The 20,389-nt window shown below is 44.0% G+C and overlaps 1 protein-coding gene across 1 annotated transcript in view; it reads right to left on the bottom strand.

Annotated features, from left to right (window-relative positions):
• Positions 1 to 306: 306 nt before the first annotated feature.
• Positions 307 to 20,389, bottom strand: part of arhgef10lb (Rho guanine nucleotide exchange factor (GEF) 10-like b) — a 29,011-nt gene continuing 8,928 nt past the window's right edge. The window contains exons 9-22 of the mRNA XM_056274127.1: positions 20,019 to 20,146; positions 17,970 to 18,189; positions 16,470 to 16,479; positions 15,826 to 15,941; positions 15,591 to 15,718; positions 13,826 to 13,926; positions 11,498 to 11,625; positions 7,496 to 7,582; positions 6,477 to 6,682; positions 4,770 to 4,927; positions 3,467 to 3,609; positions 1,915 to 2,086; positions 1,331 to 1,453; positions 307 to 1,237 (exon numbers count right to left, since the gene is read on the bottom strand). Of these exons, the coding sequence (XP_056130102.1) occupies positions 660 to 1,237; positions 1,331 to 1,453; positions 1,915 to 2,086; positions 3,467 to 3,609; positions 4,770 to 4,927; positions 6,477 to 6,682; positions 7,496 to 7,582; positions 11,498 to 11,625; positions 13,826 to 13,926; positions 15,591 to 15,718; positions 15,826 to 15,941; positions 16,470 to 16,479; positions 17,970 to 18,189; positions 20,019 to 20,146 (2,298 nt within the window). The 3' untranslated portion in view covers positions 307 to 659. The remainder of the gene's footprint in view (positions 1,238 to 1,330; positions 1,454 to 1,914; positions 2,087 to 3,466; positions 3,610 to 4,769; positions 4,928 to 6,476; positions 6,683 to 7,495; positions 7,583 to 11,497; positions 11,626 to 13,825; positions 13,927 to 15,590; positions 15,719 to 15,825; positions 15,942 to 16,469; positions 16,480 to 17,969; positions 18,190 to 20,018; positions 20,147 to 20,389) is intronic.

The raw sequence follows: 20,389 nt of genomic DNA on the forward strand, positions 1-20,389 counted from the left end.
TAGCCTTCACACCTTAAACACAACTTTGCTGCTTGAACAACAGCCCCCATTTTTGTTGTGATCTAAATTATCTAAATTTGATGACTGATTTAAAAACTTCTTATTTTTCCAAGTTTAGCAGAGGCACTCCGGAATTCAGCGAGTGCAGGAAACCCTGGGTTGCAACTGGAGTACAGGCCTCATTCAGGTTTTGCATCACATGTACTTCAGCCCCTCTTGCACTTTGCACTTATTTTCTAAATGTAGGTTTCAAAATATCCTTATTTTATGAAACGTCTATGTCCTTATATTTTTTGATAAGTTGCCTTGTTTTGTAATGGAATACCATTTAGTGGTGCCTTTTATTATTTTATTTTTTTGAATGTATTTTTTCAGTGAAATAAATACTGACCAAATGCCTCTTGAGGTTTGGTGACTACATATGGTAGCAGAGAACAAAATTACACTTAGCTCAGTGCCCTGTAGTTCTAGAAGAATTACAGTAACATTACAAATTACCATTGACCCGGGATCATTTTCCTTTTTTAACATGCACATGACGATCAATAGACTGTGCAACCAAAATAGAAATTGGCATTGGAAAATAAACGGCTATCATTCTGGTGTCGGTGGTTTGTTCTGTCAATCACAGTGGTGCTGTGTCACATCTAAATGTTTTCTTATGGACTGAGGGCCAGAGGAAGCTGCCAGACTAGAAGTGTGTTTTCTATCGAGTCTAAGCGGTTTTCTGCTGAAGTCCTCTCTCTGACCCTGCGGTATCCTCTCCCTCCAGAGATCACTGCTGCTGAGGTGAACTTATTGTGTCCCCCCTGCACCTCCTTTTCTACAGGACCCCCCCGCACCCACACATTGGGCTTCTCGCTCAGTTCATAGATGGTACTGTCCTCCGGGCTCTGCTCCGGCAACTCTGGAGAAGCTTCGTGGAGCTCCTGGTGGGGTTTGGCCATGAGGAGGACGCCCGGCAGCTGGGAGGTGGAGCGGAGGTGGTACTGGAGCAGAACTCCTTTAGACCTCTCTCTTGTTGGTGAACCCACTGGAGGACAGGAACCCATGTCCTGCTCCACAGCATCATCTTCTCCTCCTTTCATTTCTTCACCTCCTTCTTCACCATCACTGCCCTGGAAACTCCCACTGCAAAGCGAGTCTCGCTTCAGCGTGTCAGCTGATAAGGTGCTGAGGATCGGCACGAGGAAGTCCACAGGCCCATTGTGGGCATTTAGCGACATCATTCCTTTACCTGAGTGACAAAAGAGTTTCAATTTGTTTCAGTTTTTTTTTTTTATTCAAAGTTGAGAAACTTAAAAATTGGTACATGATAACCAGTTCTTACCTCTTATTTTAGGGATACCCTCCAGTGTGGGCACAGGAAAGGTGAGAATGGCCCCCTGGGTGGTCCCGACCCATAGCAGGCCCTGGCAAATGAGCAAGCTGGTGACACACAGTGAGCCGTGACCTGTAATACACACATCAAATGCCTTAACACCGCTACAAAATCCCATACATGTCACACTACTGACTAAAAATGGAAACACATACTCTTCCCATGGCGTCATATATTGATAAATGACATGCAAGTTGCCCTTCGGCATCTGTATAGAGGCAGGTGTTCCATAGATTCCAACGTTAAAGTTCTGGCCTGATATATGAATATTAATGTCATGCAGCTTTGGTAGTGGTTAAGTTTAGGGCTAATGTTAGTTAGTGGTTAAGTTTAGGGTTAGGGTTAGTGTCACTAAATGACATTGATCTCATTGCTTATGAAATAAGATTTTAAAGTATCACGCACCAACAGCTTTATAGTGTAACAGATAGATTTAAACAAGGACATAATAGCAGCTCAAATGTTTGTAGTGGTTTGGGGAATGTTGTGTGTTGGTTGTTTGTGTAACCTGTGTGCGTTCTGTCTGAACTTACCGACTGTGAGATGTGCAAAACAGGTGGAGATGTTGATCTCCTGCAGATGGTCCAGAGTCTCTGTGTGGAAGAGGTGAATGGAGGAGCTATGGGTGAACGCCATCCAGACTCCTCCACCGGAGCCAACCATGTGGCATACTTCAGCTGCTGATTCCGGGTGGGCTTCAAAACTCTGCTGTGTGTATAGACAGACAGGCAGACAGACGGTCAGTAAATGGTAGCATGTGCATGATCAATACAGAGAATTCTTCATTAACTGTAAACAGACAGGTTGGAAAAATGTATTCAGTGGAAGGAAAGTTTGGTCTCTTCTTTCTAATCCAAATTAAAAACCATTTCTCATGTGTCTTCGTAAGTCTTAGGACTTGGTCGGGTTGACCACAAGCTGGTCTACCAAATCTTTTTACTGTAAAGTCATAAATTGTCCCCAGTAGTACAGTTAAGCTGACACGCTGCTTACTTGACTACAAAATTACCAAATTAACAAAATTCCTCTCATTAAGTGAGTGATCTTTCTAACTAGCTAATTGGCCCATGCTGATAAAAAAATGCCACTCTGTCTCTCAAATTTAATGTAATGAGGCAATTTATTGGCATGCAAGTGTCGAAAAATATTGCCAAACCACTGAATACAATGGTTTGGCAATAAGACCTTTGACCCCCCCCCCCCAAGAAGCAAAAATCATTTGTCACTTATGTAAAGTGGCGTTGTGAAGTGGAACTGAAGCATGTCTTGGTGTTTAAGGTATTGGAGATGGTTTCTTGTGGCAAAAAAGAAACCCCCCTCCTGTGACTGGTGTAATTCACACAGATACATCTCCTCATGTCTCCCTCACGACTCTGTGGGCGTGACTGGTGTCTCCAGACACTTGTCGCCTTTTCTCTTGCTGTAGTCTAAACTGTCAACCGATCTAAAATGAAGGAATACATTACACCATGTAGGAAGCCGGTTTCCAGCTCGTCACATTTTGGGGATCAATCGCTGTTTTGTCAAACAGCAGAAAGCGGTGGATTTTTCCTTTCTTTCTGTTGGGGGGAAATAGTGTAGCATTGTGAATTTGCTGTAACGTAGCTCAGGTAAAATTGTGCCGGTACTGGTTGCAGGTTTCTGGAACGGCTCTAACAAAACATTGGCGCTCACACAGAACAGAAAAAAGCCCCGTAATACTGTTCTCCCATTTCTTATTCAGTTTCCAGACCCCCCTCAGAGACCACGCTCCAGCTCCCAAATGTGGAAATGGAGAGAAGAGGTTATGCAGGCTGTCAGCTCAACAGACAAGCTTGTCTGTCAATTAATTTCAAAGCGAGGAAGGTTCAGGGGCCCTTGGGGAGCCTTTGCAGCGTTCTCGCCTCAGAATTACACCTGATTCAGAACAAAAAGGCTCAACTCGGAGAGAAATCAACACAGACGGGCTGTGACAGTCATCTTTTTGAGAACTGGTGGAAATGAGCCGCAGGCAGGAACATGCATCATCTATGACTGATAAGGATTTTTTTTTTTTTAAACTGAAGCTAGAAATTCCCTCTGATGTATAAATAGGAATATTTCTACCAGAGTGTGGAGGCTGGAGACCTGGATGACAGTGACGCTGTTAGCACAGCTAGCCCACACCGTGTCCTCCAGTGTCAGTAATGAACCGACCGGAGCGGAACCCAGAGCCACCGACCGACACGAAGCGATGTCCCACAGTCTCTCTGGAAGAACACACTCAGATTAATGGACACCAGATCACAGCAACCTTTTCTATGTTCAGTGTCATTGCATTGCAAATTAATACAACTCCATGCAGGTAACAGGCTCAGATTCTGCCCGTGTAAACAAGTCAGTGCCTTCGGCCAGTAATGGACTATGAGCCAGATTTTAAATCTATCAAGTGTTTGATATCATTTCTTACACATCTTATTTTATGCCTGATGTTGATTTGAACATTTAAGTAGCAAAAAAAGTGTCTGGGCCTACACGTGGTGAAAAATATATTATTTTTATTTTAAAGCTTTGACACTGTCAGGTATTTCTTTTCTTTCTTTCTTTTTTTGATTTCCGCCCCCTTTTTCCCCCTGTAGTACTTGGCCAATTACCCCACTCTTCCGAGCCGTCCCGGTCGCTGCTCCACCCCCGCTGCTGATCTGGGGAGGGCTGCAGACTACCACATGCCTCCTCCGATACATGTGGAGTCGCCAGCCGCTTCTTTTCACCTGACAGTGAGGAGTTTCGCCAGGGAGACGTAGCGCGTGGGAGGCTCACACTATTCCCCTTCCCCCCTGAACAGGCGCCCCGCCTGACCAGAGGAGGCGCTAGTGCAGCGACCAGGACACATATCCACATCCGGCTTCACCCGCAGACGCGGCCTATTGTGTCTGTAGGGATGCCCGACCAAGCCAGAGATAACAAGGCGATTCGAACCGCCGATCCCCGCGTTGGTAGGCAACGGAATAGACCGCCACACCACCCGCACGCACTGTAAGGTATTTTGAATATGAAAAAATGCTAGCATCCTACTAAACCGGGGAGCAGCATATTTATAGAAGGTTCTCCAATAATATTAACATAAGCCCTAAAATTGAAATGCACATTAAGGCCAAAACTTGCTTCTGTAAACGTCTGTGCATGTTGCTGCAGGGAAGGGGGTTCTGTCTGTCTGCAGCCCAGACATGCAGACGTGCACACCTCCAAATCCTTCGCAACACTTTAATAAGCAGCATTTTATGCCGCACGTGTACATTTGACGTGCAATGGTGTCTTTAAAGCTCCGTTATTTGAGTTCGGCCTTCTGATCATGTGAAACTCGATTCTTTATTTGCAAAAGGATGAACCAACAGGATTTACTTATTCAGGACGTGGTTGTGATCATTACCTCCAGTCTTTCGGCGGTAGACTGCTACTTTTCCATTGGCCAGTCCAGCGAACAGGACCGCTGCTGCGTGTTTCAGACAGACAACCGGACGGCCTTCAGGACTGAAGAAGGTCTGCAGACTCTGAACGTAGGTGTCAACACTGCCGTACACCAGGATGCTGTAAAGTTGAGAGGTTTAGGTCAGAAATGTTTGACACTGCAATAAAATAAAGAATAAAGTGTGCTTTTTATCAGTGGAAACAGTGCAGTACATAAGATCTGACATATGATACTGCATCAGTAACACATCACAATACTGTACACCAAATCCTGAGTATTTATCAAGGAACCAGAGGTGAATAAATAAGGAATGAACTGTTAATTAACAAATAGGTAACAAGTAGGTCCTGAATAACTCTGAATCAAATACTACATAGTAAATAATAACTTACTCAAGACCAAATTAGTTGATACCGTGTTAATGACAAGTATCTAATAATTACTTCCTGGATATCTGTTAATCTGCATAGTGACCACTTAATGAATTCATATGATTTATTTCCTTATTAATTAAAATTTATTTCTGATTTCTCCCAATTTAGTGGCCAATCAATCCCTATTTTAGTTCAAACTCCTACCCTCGTACTGTATGCGTATGCCAACTGCCTCTCTCCGGCCGGCAGTCTCGAAGGAGACGCCTCCTCACTTTTGTGACAAGGCGAATCCAGGCCGAACCACTGCTTTTTCCCACACGCAGAGACACATTCCTGTGACGAACACAAGCCAACTCCACTCCCCTCCCGAAGACAGTGTTGCCAATTATTGCTGCTTCATCGAGTCCGGCCATAGTCGGATCTGACGAGACCGGGGCGCGAACCCCAGTCCCCAGTGGGCAACTGCATGGACACAAAGCCGATGCTTAGACTGCTACACCACCGCGGACCGATTTATTTCCTTATTACCAAGGCTCAGCATTTTCGGTTTTTACTTTTCAAAGCCATCCAGCATGCCGTATTTCGCCACAAGAGGACACTGTTACTTAACCTCAAACGAACAGGAACAACTTTTGGCTCCGTGGAAACATAAAACCCGGGTGAAAATCAGTTTGAACTGATCTGCTCCTTTTAAAAATCTGGGTGTTTTTCGGTGAAAATTGGTAAAAACCGAAAATGCTGAGCCTTGCTTATCACCTCCATATTAGTTACTGTTTTTGTGCCATCTCCAGTAAAGCAGGGCATCCTACTGAGCGGTTACCAGGAATACAACTTTACTTCATGATTAACGTACCGTTGCTTACCATTTTAAATATGTATTACAATTTATAAACTCTGTAAAGTACTGCATCATACAGCTTAGTATGACATACTACTTTACTGGAGGGGACACAAAACTACTAACTAATATGGAGGGGAAAAGGAAGTAATTCATTAATTAACATGAAGTCATTCAGGAGGAGGGGTTCTCATGCAGCTTCGCAGATATCCAGGGAGTATTCATTAGATACTGGTTCATTAACATTGGTATCTGACAGTCTGTTCTTGAGTAACTTATCATTATTTACTACATAGTATTTGATTCAGAGTTTTTCAGGATCTATTTCTAAACTTAGTTTGTTCCCGATTTATTCATTGTTTATTCCCTGATAACTACTCAGCATGTAATGTAGAGTACAGTAGTGTTACCGCCACATCTTCTGATTGAGGCGCTAAACAGGAGAAAATAACTCACTTTCCATCTTGTAGGCCCAGACAGATGGTGCTGCCCAACTTGGATGTAGTCTGGCCATACTCTTTTTGCTCAATGGGCTCTGTGATATATTCCAGACACAGGACTGGGGCTCCCAGTTTGATGGACTTTATCATGCGAGGTGTTGAACGGTTCAGGGAGAAGATCTTCACCTGGCCTTGGCAGGAGCCATCTCCTCTGCTGCCCACCTGGTCACCATGTGAAAGAAGAACAAAATTAAGCTCTTGTAAGACTCCAGACTTCCAGAAATTTTAACAAAGACCTGCAAAGTCATATTTGTCCACTATTTGAAGGAACAGTAAAATAAATGCAAGCATGTGTACGTAGTGAGTCATACTGAGATCCTGTAATAAAAGTGTGAGTCCTGTAGTGATACAGTAGTGAGTGTTTCTGTGTGTCTGTTGTAACGCCACTAGGAGGCGCCATGCAGTCTGCTGGAAGAGCGATGTGTGACGTCACGTAGACTCAATCCTGAGAAACTCCACCGGTGTCACTCTTCAATACAGGAGAGACAAAACACGTAAAGTCCAAACCAGCTTCCACAGACCAGATGGTGAAAAGTGACTGGGAAGGCAGCCAGTATGAATCAGACCTACAGTGTCCTTTAACAAACACCTGATGTAATGAGCTGCCACCCCAGGGCCCCCAGTCTTACTGGCCGTGTGCTGAGCCCACGTGACGTCAGAGCATTTACACAAGACATCCGGGGTATTTCTCTGACACTTTCACATAGTTTACATGGAATCCCCTAGCATGAGAACATCCTGATTAGAAACTGCATATCTTGAGGTCTTTATTTTTATTTGCAATTATTCATACGAATTGTTAGTTTATATCATAAGTATTTTTACCATGGGTTTGTTTCTCCTTATATGAAATGAAAATATCTAATTTTCAGTTGTTGAACTATCAAAAGGAAAGAAATTAGTCTCATTTGGTAACACTTGAACTGGTAATATATACTGACCAGCCTACAGTACAGTACATATAGAGATACTCACCCATAGCTGACCTTGTGGTAGTGAAGTACTGGCAGTACAGAAACCCAGCAGGGCACACTGAGCCGGAACATAAAGAGCAGCTGCCAGCTACATAAAATAAAAAGAGGTTTAAATACTAACAGGGGTATTTAAATCACAGAAAAAGACCCTTTTCCTTTATTCAAATGCTCCAACAGTGGCTTTATTAAAGAGAAATACATGTTAATGTCCATGTGTTGATTATGGTTTTGTATATTTAACTGTTGCTCGCTCAAGATTATAAAAAATAATCGCATCACATCAAATGACTACCAGAGATACTTGTAAAAAGAATAATAATGATAAGGTGTGAATTTTCATAATTCCACATGCTTTGTTGAGAATGTCTCAATGGACAGATGGGACGAACTGTCAGGAACTCAAACTAAACCTACAACTCAGTAATGAAGGTCTGGATGGCTTCACGTCACCTTCACAAAGACACACAACCAAAATGAACAACAAGTTCAGTTCGTCTACAGTAAGATCAGAGGCCTTTTTGCTTGTTTCACTGTTTCTGTATGCGACGTTTGATGTAAGTTTCCAGAGCAGCCTAGCTAGCAGCCCCTAGCTAGCAGCCTCTAGCTAGCATCCTCTAGCTAGCAGCCCCTAGTTAGCAGCCTCTAGCTAGCAGCCCCTAACTAGCAGCCTCTAGCTAGCATCCTTTAGCTAGCGGCCCCTAGCTAGCAGCCTCTAGCTAGCATCCTTTAGCTGGCAGCCTCTAGCTAGTTTTAGCTTTAGCTAGCAGCGAGCTAGCATTAAGATGATGCAGCATCCCAGTGTTGCTCTACAAGTTACAGGAGTTATTAAGGCTCACTGGTAGAGTTAAAACCATTACGACTCCAGTAGTCCCACTGCAGGACCAAGGCCAGTTCCTGTAGATCTCCAGATGTGTAATGTCTAACAGAGAAACTAATTAATTTAAAGTTGCAAAGAATAGACTTCATGATTATTCACTTATTATTTAGTTTTATGCAGCAGTCTTCTTTTTCCTGAGCCACAATCTGATAGAGCTCCCTTTTTTAAACAGAAAGAAAACATTCAAATTGTGGGCAGTTTATTTTCTTTAAAATAAATGAGTTCTTGTCAGACGTCTGGTAATAGTACACAGCACCAGACAACATTAATTGTCAGGACATTTTCCGTCATGTAATATTTTATGTTCACGTGTCTTTTCAGAATACCAGTTGCCATGTGTTAAATATTTGTCTTTGTGTAACGACATCACATCAAATTTCTGATATCGCCGAGCATAAAACGCACTGAAGTAAATTTTACCCAGGATCCTGTCTCTTATTGATTTGAGGTAAAAAAAATAATTTTGAGAGCAGTTAAAACTGTATAATAAAATATCTGGTGTCAGATGGATATTATCAATATAAAGATATGCTCACTGAATAAAAATGACAAATATACCCATTAAAATACAAATATACTAATTATCTAAAAGTATATGAATATACTTATTAAAAAAATATAATATACTCATTACAAAAACAGTGCTGCATGTTGTATTCACAATTTTTTTTCCTTTAATTGCTTTTCAGATCTGAAATTGAATTTTAGTCTATGCATACCCAACCCAGGTAAAGGAACGGAGAGGAAAATCCTACAGGAACATCTGGACTTTATTTGGGGTCACTTTAATTGATGGCAGACGTATACTAACTACTATTTAACATGAGTTTGAATGGGACTGGTTAATTCTGAACAGTCACATCCCCCCGCTATAAAAGGGTGTGCGCACTTATGCACCCAGCTTACTGCAAGTTTTACATTTTTCTTTTTTTCTTTCCAAAAATGTGTCCGATTGTTCTTCACTTTATTTTTACAGGTTGCCATTTCACATTAAGGGTGGAAAAAGTTCTGATGGGATTCATCTTTGTTTAATTTTTTTACATCACAAAAACTGCCATTTCAACAGGGGTGTATGGCCTTTATATCCACTGTGTGCGCACCTGGATTCACTGGAGGGGATTAAAGTGTGTGTCTGTGTTTTTGCTGAGTGTAAGAAGCGATGTCAGGAAATAGCATCTGTTCTTTACTGATGCAGCATTGATATCTCTGCTGGTGAATTTTTGTTATTTAAAGCCTGTTAAATCAAACCAAACCATGATCTAACATTTGAGCTGCATTTTATGTATGACAGGTGCTATAAAAATAAGGTTTATTATTATTTTATTATTATTCGCTCTGGTATGAGTTACGACCAGTATCCATTCACTTCTGTCTGCTCCCTTTCCAAAGAAGAAGCAGCGTTAACAAGTCACCTCCGCTGTCTGGAGCCGAAGTAATTCAACATGGCTGTAGTGCAGCGATGTGATGGAAGCAAAGCCACAAAATGAGTTTTTCATGCGGTGCTGGAAATGTCAGTACGATAATACTGCCCGGCAGATCACAGTGGAAATGTGGTGGCAAATAAAAGCCAGGGAATAAAAACCGTAAAATGCTGCTTTTCATTTCATGTCACGTGTCGGATAGTTTCCTTCACCCCATCTGGCAGTTTGCGGCAGCCCCCCCGGGGAAGCCTCCTGCAGGATATTAGCGAGATTGGCACCTCTAAAAGTGAGAGTCCGCTAAGCCTCTCACCGCAACACTCACGGTACAGAATCCCCAAACTGAATGCTGAGAGCGGACGGCTCAAACGTTGTTGTGTCAACAAAACCAAAACTATAAACGCCAAGAGTCAAACCCTAAACTGCACACGAGACGAATTCCCAAGGCTGCAAATGAATCGGGTTTCCTGTATGATAGGGGGATTATACTGAAAATTAAGAAACAAGGTTACTAAACTGAACATGAAAAAGGGAATATTATCAACAGAAAATAAGCAATGCCAAAAATGATAGTGAGAAAATGTGGAAGACGCTGAATGAAATTATGAGAAGGAAATCAAACACGGCCACCGCTTATGTAGATAATGACGGCATTTATATTAAAAAGCCTTGGGAGACTGCAGACTAGTGTAACGTGCATGGATAAGAAGACACGCTGACCGCTGGCTGGCGGGTCTGACCCTTTAGTCTAGCGGTTAGCGATGCCTCCTGCGGTGCGGGCGACACGGGTTCGCCTCCCGGCCGCGGCAGTTCCTGTGGTTGCGTTGTCCCCCGAATTCGCTACATAGCTCCTTTGCGCCTCAGGGCGCATACGCTGCCGATGGCCTTACGGTCGCTCCATCCCACTTCTGACACCAATCACTAGCGAATTCGGGGGACAACGCAACCACAGAAACTGCCGCGGCCGGGAGGCGAACCCATGTCGCCCGCACCGCAGGAGACATCGCTAACCGCTCGACTAAAGGGTCAGACCCAGCGGCCAGCGGGTCTTCTTATCCATGCACGTTACACTATTCTAACAATTTTTTCATTAACAAAATTGAAAAATTAAGAGCAACCGCGCCTCCAACACATACTGCTCTGTCACATGCTTTGAATAAGAGCAGCATTACGAAGGAGAAGCTCGTTTGAGTTAAAAAAAGAAAAAAGATTCCTCCCTCACGATGTGTGGTGAGCGTTCTGGTGCAAAATGGCTGCCGTGCATCACCCAGGTGGCGCTACACACTGCTGGTGGTTGAGGTGAGTTACCCCCTTCAATGTGAAGCACTTTGGGTGTCTAGATAAAGCTCTATATACTATATGTAATGATTATTATTATTATCATCATTAAACAAGTAGGTGTAGATATGGTGGAGAAAATGCTGTTACACCCTTCTGATGATAAATCTCCAGGTTTTGACATTACGGACAGCAAACTACTTCAGGTTTCAGCCAGATACTTGTCTGTCCCCATATGTCATATGTTTAACAGATGTTTGACCAGTATTGTGTGCCCCGACCTATGGAAAGAATCTTGTAGTTTTTGGATGTGTTTTTGTCGTTGTGTCGCACGGCTGTGGGCCGGGGGACACCATGTTTCGTGTCATTAGCGCACGAAATGACACGACAAATCAAGTGTTTCTGATTTCTGATGTTGACCACAGCTCACCTTGGTCTGTTGTGCTTTGGTGGAGGAAACAGGAAGTCGACAGGCCAGAAGAGGAAGGCGAAATGGAGCTTTAATCCTTCCTTCATCATCATCCTCAGTAAAGTCCCAACCGGGTCTGTTCTCTTCTCCTGCCGAGACCACAGACTCATTTAGCCCACCACACACAGTCCAGAGCCAAGGACAAACACAAAGATGCACTATGACCTTCTTCACAATGAAACAGTTCAGACTTTATTTAACAGACTTTATTAACAGTGTTTTAGTCTCTAGTTTGTCATATTTAATTTGCTTTTCCATGATGTACCAAGAGACGCACGTGTGGACCGGCCGTCCTGGGTTGGTCTAATTGACTCGGGACAGATAAATTGGCTCCACACCCCAAATGAAGACCCAGCAGAGCCAGAGAGAGCTGAAGGCTGTGGAGACGGACCTGCAGGGCTCTCCCCCACCGAGGGCCTTTTTTTTTTTTTTAGATTTCCCCCTCCTTTTTCTCCACAGTTGTATCCAGACAATTACCCCAATTACTCCCGGTCGCTGCTCCAGCCCCTCTGCTGATCCGGGGAGGGCTGCAGACCACCACATGCCTCCTCCGATACATGTGGAGTCACCAGCCGCTTCTTTTCACCTGACAGTGAGGAGTTTCACCAGGAGGACATAGCACGTGGGAGGATCACACTATTCCCCCTCCCCTGAACAGGCACCCCGACCGACCAGAGGAGGCGCTAGTGCAGTGACCAGGACACATATCCACATCTGGCTTCCCACCCGGAGACACGGCCAATTGTGTCTGTAGGGACGCCCGACCAAGCCGGAGGCAACACGAGGATTCGAGCCAGCGATCCCTGTGTTGGTAGGCAGCAGAATAGGTTGCTACGCTACCCAGACGCCCCACCAAAGGACTTTTAATGAAGGTTTGTTTTAGTCTTTAAATGTTTAACTCTGGCGTGTCTCTGTGCCGGGGAGTCCTGGCCCAACTTGCCACAACACATAAAACAGAAAGAGCCGAGCAAAGATGATGTTTTATGAATTATTTCTTTTGTATCATGATTTTCTTTTAGTTCTACAGAGGAACGAGGATTTAGGACAGAAAATGGTTTTTAAATGTTCGTGGTTTAGCACCGTTACGTGAAACCAACACGCCAACCTGTGAATAACCACTACAATATAATGACAGGCCTCATTTTGCCAAATGCACCCCGGTGCTCATTAAAACTGAAAACTCGGGGGTGTCCAGGTGGCGTGGCGGTCTATTCCGTTGCCTACCAACACGGGGATCACCGGTTCGAATCCCCATGTTACCTCCGGCTTGGTCGGGCGTCCCTACAGACACATTGGCCGTGTCTGTGGGTGGGAAGCCAGATGTGGGTATGTGTCCTGGTCGCTGCACCAGCGACTCCTCTGGTCAGTCGGGGCACCAATTCGGGGGGGGGACTAGGAGGGGGAATAGCGTGATCCTCCCACGCGCTACGTCCCCCTGGTGAAACTCCTCACTGTCAGGTGAAAAGAAGCGGCTGGCGACTCCACATGTATGGGAAGAGACATGTGGTAGTCTGCAGCCCTCCCCAGATCAGCAGAGGGGGTGGAGCAGCAACCAGGGCAGCTCGGAAGAGTGGGGTAATTGGCCAAGTACAATTGGGGAGAAAAAAGGGAGAAAAAAAAAACAGACAGCAAAAATTTCAAGATTCAAAGATTTAAAGACTAAAAACCAAATTCATGCAGAGAGGAAGAGATCAGAATCTGTCAGTTGACATTCTGATGAAACACAGGCATGTTTGTTTCCAAAGCCAAATGTCTCTTCTCCTTCCACAGCATCATGTTGTAATGTCAGACATCTGTTATCACCGGTCTGCTAGAAACCTGCTTCATGTGAGCATGGAAAAAACTCCAATTCCCATTTACTGGCCAAACACGCCTATCGAAGAACACGGGAAAGGACACACACAACCTGCAGGGCAGCATGCATACATGCACACACACACACACACACACACACACACACACACACACACACACACACACACACACACATGCCCAAGTGGCTTATACGCTTCAGTTCAGGCCAGACAGTGTGAGACCACAGCCGGATGGGGCTGAGTTAAAACGAACCATTACTTCACCATCGGGGGTGGAGGTTAAAGACAAAGCTGGTATTCCCATGTCATAACGTGTTGCACATCCATGTCAGAAATGTTCATGGTGAGCATCGAGACACACAGCTGATGTGACGGGTTCGGCTCACAGGGCCGTGTGCAGAAAGACGGATTATTATGGGATTAACAGACCTGTCAGTCCTGTGTGATGGTTTAACGCGGTGAGAAGTGGACTTACTCTGAGCTATCTTGGCGAGATGAATCCGGTTGACCCAGCAGATTTTACTGAGGGGACTGGGAGTATTGAAGACCACCATGAAGCTAACTGCATGACCGGACCTGGAAAATGGAGAGCGGACCTGCAGTCTAAACACACCGAGTTCAATCCACACAGCAAATATGAACACACACACTATAACGTAAAAAGTAAGAGAGGCAAGATGGAGATGGTTTGGACATGTGTGGAGCAGAGATGCTGGGTATATTGGGAGAAGGATGGTGAATATGGAGCTGCCAGGGGAGAGGAGAAGAGGAATGCCAAAGAGGAGGTTTATGGATGTGGTGAGGGAGGACATGCAGGTGGCTGGTGTGACAGAGGAAGATGCAGAGGACAGGAAGAGATGGAAACAGATGATCCGCTGTGGCGACCCCTAACGGGAGCAGCCGAAAGTAGTAGTAGTAGTAGTTGTAGTAATAACACTATACATACATTTTATATATATACACATTAGTAGTAGTAGTAGTAGTAACACTATATATGCAAAGCTTCTTTACTACAGTGTGAGTGTCTGTAATAGGATCCAATTTCTCCTCTGGGATGAAAAAGTATTTCTGATTCACATATTTTATATATATATATATGTGTGTGTGTGTGTGTGTGTGTGTGTGTGTGTGTGTGTGTGTGCATCCGTGCATGTACAAACTGTATTAATTACAACGGGTAATAGTTTGATAATAAATACAATTATATGAAATTACACAATTGAGTTATATAAAATATTAAAAATAAATTTAATTACACAAAGACAGAATGAAACTCTACTTTAATCATTTCCCACTGCAGCTGAATGGAGGGAAAACTACTTGATAGATGCTTCCAATGAATGCCTTGATTGGAGCAGTTTTATGTGGCGTTAACCAGGATTTTAGATCACTAACTAACATCCAGACAACGTGCCGTGACTGTTTTACAGGGAAATCCAGTCCCATTAAGACTTAATAATGAAAACTAGACGTTTCTCCACTTTGAATGAACTACATACTGCTGAACCATGGTTAAAGGAACAGTTCTGATTTTTTTTAGGTCTGTCTCTATTTTAACCTCGGTGTTTGTGTAGTCCATAGGTAGGTTTGATTCACAGTTATCCATTCTCTTCTTCATGCAGGTACAAAAAAACACTCCATGGTTCAGACAAAGCTACCATGATGCTACAGTCTGTCATACTGAATTACACTGTACATTGGTTTTTGCTTTTAAATGTGCTTAGTATTTGCTATGTTGTGTTGGAGCGCATCCTGCTGGTCATATCTTGTAGGCTGTGTTGCAGGAGGTACCATTGTAGAAATGGCCATGAAACAGTAAATGTATAAAATTACCACTCGCTACTCAGTATGACAAACTGGCTGTGGCGTCATGTTAGCGTTGTCTGAACCGTGGAGTGTTTTGTTCCACTGCAGGACTTGATTGTGGATTTATCCTCCGTTGTGGATTTGTCCTCCATTAATTACATTGAAGTGTAGATGACAAGTTGGAGCTTCGTGTCCAGTATGAAGAAAAGGATGGCTGACTGTGAAAATAAAAGCCTCCCAATGTAATACACGAGAGGAGAGGATAAAATAGAGACAGACTAGAAAAAAATCATAAGTATTCCTCAGAACTATTCCTTGTGAATGAAATACATACTCGACATTTGTTGAAAAAAAAAACTCCCAACATTTCCTCTAAAATCCCAGTGTCTTTTTGTGCCTCTTTGGGCCTGATGTTCACCAGCTCCTACACTCACTTGTCAGGCTTGGCCGGTACAGACAGACGCAGACAGCATTTATTGGCACATTGGATCTCCTCTTCCTTAATCTGAATGAGTCTCTGGAGAGCGAGGCACCAGTCTTGAGACACGGTGGTATTGAGATTCTGAGGAGGGAGATGGAGACAAAAGGACAAGGGAGATGATCCAATCTTTGCAGTTAAATTTCATTAATAAATACATATATATGTTAAGGTCATAGAAGTAAAGCTACCTGGTAAGTCCCGTGGAGCGTGCCCACCAGCAACGTGACCGCCTCCACCACAGACAGGTCATGCTGCAGCTCCTCCAGCTCCTGGTACAGCCTGGGAGGACCAATAAAAACTTTACCTGCAAAACAAGGGTGCACGTTGTAGCAGTGTGCACTACTGGGGTGGGTGTAAAATAAGAAAACTCAACAAAAACGACTTTGAGCTCCCCTTTGGACAATGGCCAGGGGCTTTTATTAAAAAGAGCGAGGTAGGGGTGTGTGGTTTAGCGGCGGCTGGGGGCAGAGAGAGGGAGCAGTGGTTCTCTGATGTGACGCAAGGGGGAGTCCACGGTGGCTCTGGTGGTCTGTCCAATGGAGGACTTCCCTCTCAAACAGACTCGGGATGTGACACTGCGCTTTGCCTTTCGACTGTGTAATGACCATCGACGGTCAACCGCTGGTGCCGACCGACCATCGAAGGTGCACCCGAACGCCGTGCTCACTCATCCCTATTTTACACTCATCAGAGACCGTCTATATCCAGTGAGTCGCAACGCTCAAACCGGGGTAGAAAACACAAAACAGGAACAGAAAACAGGGAACAGATCTTCCAGGCGGTTCATCGTAACTCCATGGCAGGTTACCTCGGCTATTATAAAACACTGGACCGGATAGCGGCTTGACTCTGCTGGCTAGGTATTCATGATGACATGCGACGGTGGCGTAAGTCTTGCCACGAATGCCAATTGGTGAACCTACCAGCCACCCCAAAAGCACCACTGAGCCCATTACCATTAGTTCAGGTCCCGTTCGAGCATAAGCCTCGTCGGGCCATTACACTGGAGCACACAGGGTTGTGCTAGGCATAGTGGATTACACAACGCATTATCCCAAAACTGTGCCATTGCACATAATCTCAGCTAAAAGTGTTATGCAGGTACTATTTCATGTAATCTCCCATGTTGGAATCCCAAAAGAGATTGTGCCGGACCAGGGCACGTTATTTGTGTCACACACACACTACGTGAACTATATGAATTATTGGGCATAAAATCAATCCGCACGAATGTGTATCACCCCCAGACGGACGGGCTCGTGGAGAGATTTAATAAAACGCTCAAGAACATGATTTTAAGTTCATGCACGAAGATAGCCGTGACTGGGATAAATGGTTGGCTCGTCTGTTATTTGCAGAGCGGGAGGTGCCCCGGGCCTCCACGGAGTTTTCCTTCTTCGAGTTGTTGCTTGGCAGAACACCGAGAGGTGTCTCTGACCTTATTAAAAAAGCTGGGAGAGCAGTCCAAGCGCCCATAAAAACAAAATACAATACGTCCTGGACCTGAGAGCAACACTCCATACACCAGGGCAGTTATCACCGGAGAATTTGCTCCAGGCCCAGGAACGGCAGCAACGCCTCTAAAACAGAGGAGCACACCTACATCAACTCAACTCGCACCAGGAGATAAAGTGCTTGTATTACATCCAACATCCAACTCCAAATCACTCGCCAAGTGGCATGGACCCCCTGTAGTCACACAGCGGGAGGGGGATGTCGACTCTGAGGTTGTGTCTAACGACGGGAGATGCAACACAGAGTCACCACCTCAACCCCCTGAAAGCAGGGAGAGAGACGATCCTGGTTTCTCTGGCCACGGTGGTATCAGAGAAGATCCAAAAATCAAACAATCCTGCCTCCCTCCATTGCAAGCAGTTAACCAGACGCGGCTTTCGATGTTGTTAACCGGCATCCAGTCATTTAAAAAAGAAACCTCTCTGTTGTCAGACAGGAAAAGTGGGTCGATGTAGAGGTCGACTTCCTTCTTCCATTTCCACCGACGAGTTTGAATTTGAGGAAATGAGAAAACGACAGACACTTGTGAGCATTCAGACAGGGGATGTGTCTGATGTATAGGCTGTGTATGGGCTTTGAAGGATTAGACTGGTTACTAAAAAGAAAGGGGGGGGGGTCTCATGTCCTATAAACAACAGACAAACACCAAGTCAATGTTGGCCAGCATACTGTTTTTTCTGTTTTGTGCTGAGGAAGGTGTGTTAAATAGATGCAGGTAGACTAATTAAACAGATTAATTATTAATCAATTATCAATTAAACTGTGGTCAGGGTCAGCCTTGGTACTCTTAGGTCTTGAACAAAATATCTTTAATAACCAAAGTCTTCCATTGTGGCATTCGAGAAGGGGGAGTAAAACGGCGAAGTGGTTTACCGGCGACACCGGAGGAGCTGAGGGTCTTTGCTTTTCCTCTTAAATGGATGAGACCATCTGTGTCCTCCTGTCCCACCTCTACCACCTGAGTCTGGAGGAGCGGGGCGACCCACTTCACCGAGTACTTCAAACCAGGAACCAGGTTGCTGATGTCAGAACCCCCCCTGGAGAAAAAAAATAAACACGGCATTTCATTTTATCCAACACATGCATGCAAATACTGTTTTCATGTCTGTCCACAAGTTCCCGTCTGAAGTGCATGGCCACACGAGAACGACCGGGATTTCACTCCTACCTAAAACGACCACGGGCGGTCAAAATGACTGCCGGTTTTTAAACTCTGTAGTGTGTCAAGATAAATACCCATCTGAGATATTAATGCATTGCATATGTCAGTACGTCTGTTAGGAAACAACTGGAACCAAAATGAACATTTTAACAACTATAATACTATTTTCAAACAATTTAAACTTCAGGTAGACATGGTCAAACTTGAAAAGCTAAACTGAAGAAGTGAAAATATTTCCTGAAAAAAACAAAAAAAACACATCGCTAATCTAACAAACGTAACAAGGCCTATAAAACGTGAAATGTAAAAACAAAAACAAAACTGAAAATTACTGAAACGGTCCAGGGACCGGTACTTAAAAACTACCAGAACGACCGTGAGCGGTCATTTTGACCGCCGCAGTTTTTAAACTCGATATCCTGTCAAGTTGAATACCCAGTTGAGATATTAATGCATTACATATGTCAGTATGTCTGTTAAGAAACTAACTGACACCTAAATTAACATTTTAACAACTTTAATACTATTGTAACGTGCATGGCTAAGAAGACACGCTGGCCTTTGGCTCGCGGCTCTGACCCTTTGGTCTAGCGGTTAGCGATGCCTCCTACGGTGCGGGCGATACGGGTTGGCGCCGCGGCAGCTCCTGTGGTTGCGTTGTCCCCCGAATTCGCTACACTGTTTTTGAAACAATTTACAATCACCGACGTCCGACGCCTGTAAATACTGCAACACCTCGTTGGTAGTCATGGAGCGTCTGTAACCGGACATGTTGAAATGAATACAAATCAAGTTTAGACTATTTCTCTACCCTGGAGAACGCTAGTGTGCTTCTACGACACAGCAATGGACGTCGCGAATGAAATGACGCGATCAACACACGTCATAGATAGTGACGTGACGCGCACAAATTACGCGCGGTCATTTTGACCACTCATGGTCGTTTTAGGTAGATATTATCTAAAAAAAATGTGTGCAATTGATCCAAAACTAATTTTAATGCAAATATAGGCAATTTTAGGAGCATTCGGGGAGCGGCAGGTCTGTATCCTTTTTTCCCCCACAAAGTTATTAAACTTATAACTAAACATTGTGCCTTAAAGCAGTGTTTCTCAACCGGGGGTCCGCGGACTCCTAGTGGTCCGTGGTGTAATTGCAAGGGGTCCGTGAAAATAAAATATCTTTTAAAAAAAAGATCCTATGACATTTACAGAAATAGGATTATTTTACTCAAATGTGACTGAGACCTTTATCTACCTAAACTATAAAGGGTAACAGGACTTTTTTCTCTAATTACATCTGTTTCACAAGTGTAATTTATTGTATTTTAATAAGAGATCTCGCTCCCGTTTGCATTGTTAAAAGTTACTGCATAAAAATTCTGTTGTTACATATATCTGAAAGTTGCTGAATACATATTCTGTTGTTACATATATCTGAAAGTTACTGAATACATATTCTGTTTTGTTAACTATATCTAAGTTACAACTGAAAGCTCTTATTTTTGCCCCAAAGAGTGAATAAATGCTATCATGCAATTTAAAATGCAGTTTCTACTGTTTCTATCAAATTGCAACCCCCCTCCCCCAAGATCAGGTGGAGGGGTCCTCAGGGTAGATCAAAAATACGCAGGGGGTCCAGGACCCCAAAAAGGTTGAGAACCACTGCCTTAAAGGAACACTCCTAGATCTGTGGAAGACTTACTTTGGAGTAACGCTGGCACAGACCAGCATGTCATTGAGCAGGAAGACTTTTCGTTCTTTCGATTTGACCACTTGTCCTTGTTCGCCGTAGACCGTCTCAATCAGCACCTCACTTTGGATTAACTGGCTCTGAAACGGAAAGAGGACGGGCCCGACGCCGCAAAACACACTCAGATGAAACCACTTCTCCTTTAACTCGTAACACGGTGGGCTGCATCATACGAGTTCAGCTGAACACGACCTTTCCATGGCCCTTTGTCAACACAAATACATTTTGAAATTCCCATATCTGATATTTGCTGAATTTAGAAACATCACTACCAAGCAATGAGTTAATGTATGCAACAAGATGTGAACAGAATCTGTGAAATC

The sequence above is a fragment of the Lampris incognitus genome, chromosome 2 (genome assembly GCF_029633865.1).
Source record: "Lampris incognitus isolate fLamInc1 chromosome 2, fLamInc1.hap2, whole genome shotgun sequence".
Classification (NCBI taxonomy): Eukaryota; Metazoa; Chordata; class Actinopteri; order Lampriformes; family Lampridae; genus Lampris; species Lampris incognitus.